The 12,269-nt window shown below is 45.0% G+C and overlaps 1 protein-coding gene across 2 annotated transcripts in view; it reads right to left on the bottom strand.

Annotated features, from left to right (window-relative positions):
- Positions 1-12,269, bottom strand: part of LOC118512972 (nitric oxide synthase) — an 86,843-nt gene that overhangs the window by 46,045 nt on the left and 28,529 nt on the right. For both annotated transcript variants that reach the window (XM_036058199.1, XM_036058200.1), the window contains exon 3: positions 7,335-8,319. In XM_036058199.1, coding sequence (XP_035914092.1) covers positions 7,335-8,015 — 681 coding nt within the window. In that variant the 5' untranslated portion in view covers positions 8,016-8,319. The remainder of the gene's footprint in view (positions 1-7,334; positions 8,320-12,269) is intronic.

The raw sequence follows: 12,269 nt of genomic DNA, 5'->3' as shown, positions 1-12,269 counted from the left end.
TCTCCTTAACCATCTGCTCGGGGTTCTGCGAGCGGAGAAGATCGCGCCGTAAGACGTCGTAAGTGCGTATGGTAATTGCCTAAGTACAATCTCATTAAATTCCAGTCACTTTTCATCCACTTTGTACGCGCTCGTGTTCCGGTTGGGTTTCCTCAATCCAACGTACGTCACTTTGCTATTCCCCTCTGTAGCCAAAGAGAGAGCAAAAAAAAACACACACACCCGCTGTACGCTCTAAATCTGGTAAGAGCTTTTGAAGCAAAGGCGCCTTGTACAGCCGACAGCGAAGAAGCTGTCAGGGTGAAGTGTGTTTGTGTGTTTTCTCCTTTAGCCTTTCCGTTGTTCCTTTCGCTTTGAAGAAAAAACGGAAGGAAAACAAGCAGAGGAAAGAAAAGCCCGAGTTACGGAACCAGTAATAAGCCAAGAAAGCGTAAGGACAATGCGACGACGTCTGCGGGCAATGTAGAAGGATTGTTGCCCATTTCTTTTCAACAAGAAAGTGTAAAGCTTTGCGCTACAAACCACACCAACAGAGCAGTAGATTCTGAGACGTGATGGTAAAATAATGTGAAAACGATAAAATGATACTGTAAGACGCTTAATCCGCGGCCTGACAGGAAAACAAATTGTTTCTTGACAAAAATTTTAACGATCTACCAAGTGAGGGAAGTTGCTTGTACGGCAGGGATTCATTGCTTTTGGAAACCTCATGACTGAAAAGGTATAGTATGTTGTGTTGAGTATGGACATTCATAAAATATACAATATTAAGAATTTGCTTAATAAACCTTCAATAATTTTGTTTTAGCTTTAACTTAACTGTTCTTGACCGGTAGGGTTAGACAAATGAATGCCGCTTTGATGAATTTGAATTAAAATTATTTAAGCCTGAAAGTATGCAATTTTGCATCATATTGGATGGGGAAATTTCCTAATATGCGCCTAAAACTATGCAATACGTTTTTTTGTTCTAATTTTAAATATGTAAGGAGCCTGTTTTAATAGCTTATGCGCCTTGTAGATAAATTAAATCAAATTAAAACAACCAAAATCAAATCAAATTGAACTAATGTTTAACGGAGAACTACTTCCCTTTTGGCTACTTCCAATGCGAATGCAATTTGTACCAATTTAAACGGAACAATAGATCGCCAACGTTTATTGTCACCTTTTACATGGAAAATTCTGTTCCGCCAACCCCCCCCCCCCCCCAACCCCCTCCAAAACTTCCCGTCTCTATCGCTTCCTATCGTATTCTAAAATTACCCCACAATAAACTGCGGACAAATTGTTCACCATCAAGCGTACTGATTTGATCCAATTTATTATCCGTCAGCAACCGAGTCAGTGACAACCATTCACGACACGAACAGGGACTTCCTTAAAGGTATTTCATCTATCGTCGCGTACTTATTGCCTCGAAGATATTTCAACCTCTCTCTCTCTCTCTGTCCCTCTCCCTCTCTCTACTTGGTTCCGTATTCCTTGAAATCTCGATAATCGCTTGAAGCGAAAGAAAAATTGCCTTCCCCTAAACTGGGAGATCAAAAAACCTGACACCGACAACGCTGGCGGTGGCTGCTTTTAAACAGATCAACGTCAGAACTTATTCGTCTGGCTGGCGGCGCACCCAAGCTTTTGCACTTCGACATAACGAAATGTAAAACAAGCAAAAGTATTACTCAGCTCAGCAGATGAAGTCGAAAAAAATGGTTCGCCCTTCCTGCGTGTTGAAGGGGTTGAAGCGTTTCCTGTTGAAAGTTTAGCCGCGAGGAAAAGAGGAACTGCTGAACTGCTCAATGGTGTACGCGAAGTGACAATAATAATAATTTTTCTTCTCCCCTTTGTTCGTCTTTAGCGAAAGCGCTGATGTGCTGGTTCCGGTGGTATCTACATTCAGGCGCTAGGTGCTAGATTATCGACTGCTCGGAAGCAAATGGCATTGCCGTGTAGATAAAAGCAAATTTCCTTTCTTACTGACACCATCTTGTTTCTTATTGTGTTCGGGTGTGAAAAAAAGGACCCATTCGCTTGATTCCTTCATTCCAGAGTCCCGTATCGTCCCGCTGTTACACTTCTAAGTACACTTTCATTGACCCCCAGCTTCCAGCTTGTGTAACACAAAGGCTCACTCCCGAGGAAAAGAAAGCAAGGCAAAAAAAACTTGGTGTGAAAAATGGTCTAATCTAACGTGCTCGACCTGATTTGACACGTAAACAAACTAATAGAACCAGAAGTGCTACCGTCATCCGTCATCCGCTAACGCAACTTTTGCTCGCATCCGTCCAACGCTCCAAGCGTCCAATCTTTCCGAACAGATCTGCGGCACCCTTCAGATGTCGGTCGTGCTAAGGATGTCCAACTGCTCCTGCTCCACCGGGATAATCCTTCAATGGAGAAAAGTTCAAACGGGGCACAGCATAGACATTCCGATGGTCAGGGAAAAAGTAAACAGAGACGGCTTTCCGGCTCGCCCGAGAAGAAGAAAAAGCACTCACAAACACACACACAGCAAGCAGGGAGCAGATTAAGATGTCCCTCGAGGGTGTGGATGCTACTCTGCTGGCACCTCTGACACCATCCCGATAAAGACTGTTTCCAGAGCCCTTGCTTCCGTGACCGGATTGCAATAATAAGTGCGAGCGTCTCAGTTTCATAGACTTTCCCCGTACTCATCCATACGGCGTGTAGGCGAACCATTTAATACCATGCCTTGGTCCTGATGGTCCTGAGAGCACCTGAGATGATTTCATCAGCAGACACAATAAAGACTCTGGTAAATAAAGGTATCCTCGGGGAAGAATTTCCACGTCGCATTGCTCTCGGCCAGAAAGGAATCTCAAATCGCTGGTCAGCTTGTGCTGGTGCTGCTGCATTTCATTTAATTTTAAAGTAATAGAATGCACCACCAGCCAGGGGTGGAGCCAGTAATTGCTCTTGCGAACCGAACAAATCCTACTTAAGATGTTTCCTGGACGGATCCTTTACCGTCCCGGGGATTCAATATAATCGGTTGGAATATTATTTCCATCTGCTCTGTCTCCTTCTGCTGCAGGCGTACCAAAGTAATTGATAATCATTTAACTGATTGATTGGCAAACTAGGATTGTTGTGGATAGCGTATTCCATCAACGGATCGAACCAGTTGGAAGAGATTTTGCATGCTTCGGAAGTCACCACAACCACCGATTCTGAAGGTATTGAGGTTTCGCTTTCCAAGAAAAAAAGAAATCCCCAATAAAGTTCAGTCTGTGGGAGTTTCAAGACACATCTCAGCTACCGATTATGAATGAAGGGCATTCAGGACCACCAGCAAGGCGGCCCATAATAAAGTTACTCACATAAATTGATGCCAGTGTGCGAGGAGTGGGAGAACAGGCTTTACTCGATCGATTGACCGATTTATTATCGGGGTAAAAGGAACGGTGGAACTTCATCCCGTACGATGTGTTCCTTGCCACTGGAACGGGTGTAATAAAATCACTTACTAAACTATAACGATCCGGCTCGTTTTCTTCCTGCCCGCTGCATTAACGGGCCAGAAACTGCCTCGGGATGGACCGGGAAAACTCTTGGCCGGTACTATAAATGAACACAAACCCCCATATATGTGCGGGCGAACACGGACTAGCGCTTAGTCGTTTGGATTGATGAAGTGGAGTTTTGAAAAACTTCCCGTTCTTCCCGTTCATATTCTTGCGTTGAGGAACTTGAGAGAAGCTCCACTCTGTGTCTCTGAAGCTAGCTTCCGAATGGAGGCTATATTGTACTACAATATTTCAAACTTCAAAAGGATGACTCCGGTGACATATTTAGACGAGCATATTGCTACTTCGGGATCCGATGGGATTGAAAATTGGAGGACCCATGTTTGGGAGGTTAGGATATGGAGCAGCCAGAACAAATTGACAACATCCTTAAATCAATACTTTTATGCTCCGGACAGCAGCAACAGTGGAGCTGGAGGACTCTTTTGACCGATATCAGCTTTAATTAAATCCGATTCGCTTCTAGCTGGCAGGTCATACCTTCCCAGAATTTGTGTGGACGGGAGTGGACCTTTCGATGGGATATCCTTTAATGCTACCGGGAAGGAGAACCATCAGTCAAGGGTACAGCTCCCCGAGAAGCCATTAAAAAGAAGCAATGAAGAGCTATTTATTAATATCCTTCTGATTGTTCTGGTCAAAATGTGTGTGCCGTCCTGCTCAAGATAAGTATCTATGCTTACGTTTTAAAAATCACCACGAAACATATACCTCGGTCCAAAATAAACATTCTTCACAAGTTTTGTTACATTTTCCTTTCCACGTAAAATTAGCATTCATATCACATTCCACCCAGCAAGAGCAAGAAGCGTAAGTGGGTAAGTGTCGCCAGCCAGGAGCCCAACCCTGTGACTGTGTTTTTTCCCACCGTTTCTTTCACACATGAGCTGCTGCGACAAAAAAAGGAACTGATTACGCCCGTTTATGACACCGAGACCGGTTACGTTTACGGGCTCAAGCCCATCTACCAACAACCAAGCGGAACACCGTTTCAAAAGGGCGACACGTTTCCACACATCGCAAGTAAGTAAAAGGAGCAGCGTCGGTTGGCCCCTTTTTTCTGAGCCTTCGCTCTCCTGACGTATGTCACAAAAGGGGTGCTTAGGTGTGCTTGCCTCTTTTTAACGGCGATCCTTAACATCAGGTGCGGCTATCCGTCCGTCCGTCCCTACACACACGCTAACGATGGCGGTCCTTGGACTTGTGAATGGCGACAAGTACTAGTCACTTACCATTCATTTGCGGTCCTTCTGGAACCTGGAACCTCCAACGGCAGGTGCTGAAAGCCTGCCAGTAAACCATCGTGCAGCTTTAAACGAACCACGGATGGACGATATAAATTGAGCTTTGAGCCAGTGACGTTTTCGCCCAAGGAAGCATCATTTTTATAGACATCTTCAACTTTCGGCGAGGTGTACGAGCATGGAGAAGGAACTATGAGAGTGCATAACTGCCGTCTGGATGTAGGGGCGTTTTGTACTCCCTTACATCTTACCACAATGTCGGTAGGTAATGTGGTGGGAAAATTGTGAAATAATGTTGCTACAAGCGTGAAATGATAAACAATAAGGATTCTGCCAGGACATTGTGGTGTGGCGAACGCTTTGGATAGCTTAAAAGTTGGTGTAAACAGGGAAAACTTCCTCTGTACTAAAACCTTGTACTAAAACTCAAGGAACAACGCTCACACTTTTCCAATTCTAGTAAGAGCTCTTGGAATCCTTAATCTCTTCTTCTTTTTGTGGCTCACTTAGCTCACTCAGAAGAGCCCTTTCGTAACTAGCAATTTATTAGTGCAGACAGCTTTACCATCCTTCATTTGTCTCTTTTTTATCTCCAATTCCGATTGCTCGTTCGGAGGAATCGAAAAAAACGGTGTCAAAATGGAGACAAACAAACGAATCCCGCTGAGTGCATTCAGCTTCAACGAGCGGTAATGGCTGACCCACACGATCATAAAAAGTAATTAAAAAAGCAACCCAAAAAACATTTTAAAGACAAATAACGGAACATCGCCACCATCAGCATCATCATCATCATCTTCCCCATCAGTGGGAATGCTGCTTCGTGGGACGGATGTGGCTTCCGCGAGAGAGAGAAGAAAAAATATTCCTCCACCAGAATTTCTCCAAACTCCCAAAGGAAAACTGTCGCACTTGGGGGGGAAAACTTTTCCTCACCAATGTCGACGAAAGTTAAAATGCAACTCATGTTATCTTGTGCGCCCGTAGCTTGTGTCATCGTACAGGTTCTCTTTTTTTCAATTCCATATTCATTGGAGCATTGCGTCTACTTTTCCTCATTAGGGAAGTAGAACTTAAGCGAAGAACATCAAAAAAAGCTAGATGAGTTTTCCTGACGGTTGCAGTCTTCTCCATCCAAGAATAGTTTTTTGGACGCTTCCCCGCTAATCACGAATTAAAGTCTTGAGGACAGGGAAACATTTATGACACGGATTTCAGCGTGTCCTAACCTCAAGACCACCTGTTGGATGTACTAAAACAGAAATATTTAAATTAAACACGTCCATCACGGATGACAGCCCACGCGCTGTTGATTTAAAGCGTTGACTTGCAGCGAATCCGTGCCGCTTCCAGCGTGCAACTTTAAAACTCTTTCATCGTAAGCACACCACATCAGAAACAGCATTGCACACGGATGCTTCTGAGCTACTCTCATCAACACTTCTGCCACATCTGCCTCTGCCCACACGCGCAAAATGTGGGCAATGGTGGCATATTTGTGTCGGAAACGATTATCGCTACATTACCGGAAGGATGGCTAAGGACTTTTTCGCTACCCACACACGCTTTCCCCCTCGGTAGACATCAGTGGGTAGATTCCCGCCACAGATAAAGATAAGCAGTGGAATTCTGCCATCGTAAACGCTCCGTCGGATCGATCGAAGCGAGACATTCGGAGTGCTGGGCTTTCGCATGCAGGAGAAGGATTTTCCTCGACGAAAAGGATTATTTGCACGGGAATGCAGTAGTCGTTTGGTGGTGTCAGAAAGGGCACAAGCAGAAGGATAAGAATGTCAACAGAATCGTACGGCAGAACAGCTGCCAGATCAGCGATAGTGAAAACCATCAACCGGGGGGTTACTTCCGTAGTCCCGTGACACCATCGTCGACCGTAGAACTCATCGGGCAAATTCATAAATTTTCATCAACAATACCGCAATTGTTGCATATGCACAACGATACCGACCATTGGATGGTGGTGCAGGCTGCGGAAAGAGCTCGCATCCCGGAAGACGTGGCGACGTTGACATTGTGACCTGTTTGCAAACTGTCCCGGAATCTCGGAAGCAAAAAAAGCAAAGAGTTCCGATGACACTGTTAGCATTGCTGGAGCGTATGCAAATCGGTAAATGAAAAAATATGCTCAGCGAGCGGTTGCGAACAGTGATGGTCGTGGGTAATCAAAGGGAAGTAGTAATCCTTTGACGATGTACCACAGGTTACGGTGAATCGCCCCGGGCGTTCACTGATGATCGAGCTACTTAGTACACAATATGTCGTTCAGTTGCACGCATAAACAAACTCGGTAGGATTCTTATACGAGGTATCATTATCAAAATAAAAGTAAGATTGTACTTTTAGATAGTGTATTTTTACTTTTAAAAATATGATACTCATAGTTGTACATAGTTGTACCCCCCCATCTTTAATCTCTTCTGTAAAAACTCGTTTGACAGTTTGATTCCTATCGATTTGATATCGTTTGACGTCTCCCCCCACACACAAGCAAACACTAATAAACATCAGCGTGGCGCATACTTACATCGCTCGCCTTGCCATGCATGGTGTCGTACGATTCCGCCTTGGTGACAATGCTCTTCAGCTTGATCGGTTTGACGACGGCCGGCATCTTGCCCATCCCGTCGCCACCCTTCCCGGAAGGGTCATGCAGATGCAGCACCTCACCGTCCGGCCCGAGCAGCGTATTGCGAATATCGTGCGACGATTTCCGATGGATCCGCAACGAGGCCGGTGACAGCTCCCGATAGTTGGTCCTCATATTGCCTCCACCGCCCTCCGTCCCCCCGCCGTGCACCGATATGCTGCACCGCTTCCGTGACACATCATACCCACGGCGCTCCTCACCGATATGGTTCGCCTTGCTACTTTCGCGCCCTTCAGCAACTTCACGCCGCTCCACCACAACCGTGGTCGTGTCCGCCATCTTCCCACCCGCAAGCGGCCCACCATTGTGACAGTTGTTGTTGTGGTTGGCGTTAATGTTGCTCGTGTTGTTATTATTGTTGTGCCCAGTGCCGCCGTGATGATTGCAGTGCAGATTATTGTTGGTGCAGCTGCCGTTGGGTGCACCGCTAGCGCTGGCAACGCTACCATTGGCGGACGAGGTGGCCGGAGCGACCTGTTGCTGCTGCTTGCCGCCCTTGCTCATCAGCGACCCCATCTTAAGATGCTCCAGCATCGAGTTCAGATGTTGGGACATCATTTTCTACTCGAGCAGAACGGATGGTTTCAGGTCGGTTGCGTTTCCTTGGGATGCTGCTCAGCGGCGTTTGTGAAGGCAAACGTCCTTACACACCAATCACACACAAAAACCAGAACACGTATGGGGAACGCTCCACTACTGCTGCTGAATCGATGCTGACGGTTGTCGATTAGCACTCATGTCCGGTTTTGTCCTCGCCGGCCTTACGGGACAGGTCCTTCAAGTGCTGTCCAAAGGAATCGCCAAAGGTCGTGCGATTCGTTTGCAGTAATGAAATGCAGCCCGGGACCCGGTCGCCCAATACCTGAAATAATGAGAAATACATCGGATTAGTCAATGCGTGACATGCAGTTATAATTACTGGCACTGCCGAACCGAGATTGAGGTCAATGATAGGGAGCGTTCGCGGTGCTGACTACAATGTAGCGTGATGCATAATGCATTCTAACCTACTGGCTGGAATTTCAATTCCGGTTCGTGCCTGACCACCTGATGAAGTGGCTGCAAAGTATCGATCGGGGCGCGAAAATTGCCTATTGCCGATTGAATTCCAAATCGAAATCCTCATCGTATTTTATTACTTTGTGTTTTTCGGGAGGTGGGGAGCAACTATTCTTAACACAATTTAACCGTCGGTACTTCATCGACACAGCTCATGCAAATCATATACTAAAAAGGTCAATTAAATAAAGCCTAGCCTAGCCCCACCCTGGGGCAGCTTAACGCTGGCAGACCATCGCATCCATCATCAGGTCGATGTTTGACTTAACGTGTTTGTGCACCACAGAAAGCATAATTGTTTTTCTTTGATGTTTGATAAGTGCATAAAAGCGTGCGGATAATGTCAATAAAACTCAAACAACGTCGGTGCTGTTCGGTCATGCGGCCCAGCCATGGTAATGTGGTGGTGCCGCCGCCGCCAGCGCTGAGGTCAAAGGTAAACTCGTGCATTAAAGCGTAATCTGTGTCGAGCTGTTATGTTTCGCTATTGGGTGGGGGCTGTTTGTGGGTGAGGTGGGGCTGACATTTTAATTCATCGTACCATGGTGGACAAAGTTTATTTTTAATACAATTTATCACTTGAGCCTGTGTGTAAGAGTGATGCGTGTGATTGAATTACATTTTTTAATCATTTTAAAACGGCAAGTTATTTGCTTTACTGCAGGGATAACAACATAAAAACATAAATGCGAGATTGTGAAAAAAATTGTCTACGACTGCTTCATACATCAAATAGGAAGACTTTTACGATGAATGTTTGTTAAATTTAGACTGTGACAATTGCTTTATTGAAGTGAAATTTTAAGTTGTGTTCTCTTCAGGATTTTTTGTTAACAAACCATGGCAACAGCGTTTAAAGAGGACCAAATTCTCACTTTTATAATCCTGCAGCAGACTCCTAAGCACTGTTAAGAGCGGAATCAATCTTTTCCATGGCTTCCCAGTGTCATAACCAGTAGCGCAGTGCACCTTTCCGTCAGCATCTTTTGTTACAAGATCGATTGAAGTTACTGCTAAATTGACGGTTCTTGTCGCACGCTGGTGACTTTCGACCATAACCAACCGTGACGTCCTACACCCGGTTTTACACCGTCGCTTCGTTCAGAACTCTTTGTATTGTCGCCGGTGTACTTTAACACACAAGACACACCCATTCATTATAACATGAAAAGAAGTGTCTGCAGTTGACTGTGCTGCATTGACGTGAACCGGGAAGCTGTCCCTTTCCCGAAACACTTCACCTTCACCAAGCATCAAGATAAGTCTCCCGGTTTCTTTCGGGGGACCATCAGTTTTCCATCAAATCTCTTTTGCACATCAGTACGACCTACACCTCCGCTCTTCCTCCGATACGGTTCCGAGAAAACCATCCATCAACTGCCAATCAATTCGCACTTGAAACAGATTATAAATGCTCGATAAAAATTTCACCCTCAATTAACACCTCCCGTTTGGCCACAAAGAGCGATGGCACGCGCATCACCAACGATTCGTTTATTCATGGCGCCGAGCATGAGGCTGAGGTGGGTAATTGACTGACTTTTTCCTGGAAATCCTCATCACCAGGTGTTGTATTCAATTAATGAAGACCGAAACGAGGGAATATACACAGGCACACAATAGCCTGGAGAGAATGGCGTGACGCCTCTGCAAGCTTACAAGCTCGTTATCAAATTAAAATAAAGCTCAATTTATATCTCCTCTAAAGCGCGAACCGAACCGGGGTGGAGTGTAATTATCACGATAATATCACCGTCAAGATGGCTATCGAAATGTCATTAAGTGCTTCGCTCGATAGCACCTAAGCGCAAACATCGTAAAAATAATTCGCCATGTCCGATTTTTATTAACACCATTAGCGAGCTTCTAAACGAGCGTTGCGCACGGTCACCTTTTATTAGTATCCTCTAACCTGTCGAGGAGATGTTTGTGACAATTTTGTCTCCAGTACCGCATATTGCTCTAGTCATCGGAACACGAGCTAAATCGTGACGTGCGCTTGTGTTTCGCTTGTCAACACAATCAACCCAAGCATGTGTCTTCTAGCTGCATGGACAGTAAGCAAACATTACTGTTTTCCCCTCAGGGTAAGGATAACATATCTTCATGGGAGAGCGAAAGTCTATAAACCCCATCCCATCTTCCCATCGTCCCAACTCCAATGATCACCTGCGGCCTTGTTTGCGGCTTGTTTTGTCGAAGGTTTGATCAGCGTTTCCAATTCTCGGCGCGATATCTTCCTGCCCATACCCGAAACTTTTCGCTAGTTCCGTCAACAAAGCGTCCCGCGTTGCTCCAGGGAGAAGCAGCACGCGCGTCTGCCAGATTGGAATCCCGTTAATGATGGGGAAATATTTGTGTTGTTATCAAGCGTTTAATGGGTACGACGATGCCGATCGGTACGTTGAAAAGGCCGGGGCCACCGCTTTTGTTTGGGTGGGCCACGTTTGACGGTAACCGATGCAAAACAGAACCGAATGTCTTACTGCCGGCGGTCTTTGGTCTTTGAGCCGTGTCATCCGTGTCGCGTGCAAAACCCACTCTAAACGACCACCTTTCGGCAAACAAAGGGCACTTGTAGCAGCAGCAGCGCACAACTACCAAATGAAAGTGGTGCAAAAAATACAAAAAGTACATACATCAGCGGATTCGGTTTGCGGGTATCGCCTGAAGCGAATTTTCATTACCGCGGATTAAACAAACCCGGATCGATTTAGGTTGTTTGAATTGAACCGGATATTGAGCTAAAAATAAATCTGCGAGCAGAGCAGAGAAAGAATGAGGACTTGTTTATCTTTTCTTGGTGGTATCTGGCATAATGTTTATTTTTTTATTAAATTGTTATCATACTACATTTGATTGCTAGCACGAAACGCGGTCGAAGAAATAATTTAGCATCAGTGCCATTTTACACGCCGGGAACGCCCAAAAGAAGCATCAAATTAGTTAATCTCTGTACGTTCAAGGCTAGCAGCCGGATAAAACCGTCTCCTAATTTGCTTGATTGTCCCAAAACTGGATCCTTCGACATAGCCGGAGATCTGAAGAAGATAGCAAGCAGCATCCGCTTGCAAATAATACTCATCGGCTAGACAGACGCATTAGGCAAATGGATGATTATAGTAAAAAAAAATGAAAGCCTTGCTCAGTAATTACAGAAGCATAGACAAAAAACCACTAGCTACTACCAATTAAAAGCGGACTGAAACATAATGAAAGTTTAGCAAATGATTTAAAAAAGAATTGCAAATAATGATGGCTACTAGAATAAAAAAAATTGACATTAGCAAAACATTAGCAGGCCTTTTGAATGATTTCAATCGCATTGCAACCGAGCTGCTTAAATGGTACAGACGGTAAGCCTATTCCTCAACATCACGCTCAGCCTGGGTTCAAATCCCTTCTTGACTGATGGCGAATCCCTTTACACGCCCAGACCTTTAACTTCTCCAGTTGTAGGGTAATTGAAGTTTCAGATGAAATAACCTTTATTTTGGACTTTTAAGACATCAGTAAAACAATATTTTAAAAAATTGATCCTTTCTCCTGCTGCTCTTATCACACGCGATACATGAACAAAAGAAGATCTAGATCAATGGTGTTACGATCTCTCTTCTAGCTCGCAACAGTTTTGCACTGCACTTGTTAACTCACCATACCTATCCCCTTGGGATTTATGCACCGGAATGTAGTCACTGGGTACATAAAATTTTACCCATAAACCCGACAAGCTACAACCACTGGACACGAGAT

This window comes from Anopheles stephensi, chromosome 3, assembly GCF_013141755.1.
Source record: "Anopheles stephensi strain Indian chromosome 3, UCI_ANSTEP_V1.0, whole genome shotgun sequence".
Lineage (NCBI taxonomy): Eukaryota > Metazoa > Arthropoda > Insecta > Diptera > Culicidae > Anopheles > Anopheles stephensi.
The sequence above is the reverse complement of the archived record's forward strand: the minus strand, read 5'-3'. Positions and strand labels throughout refer to the sequence as shown.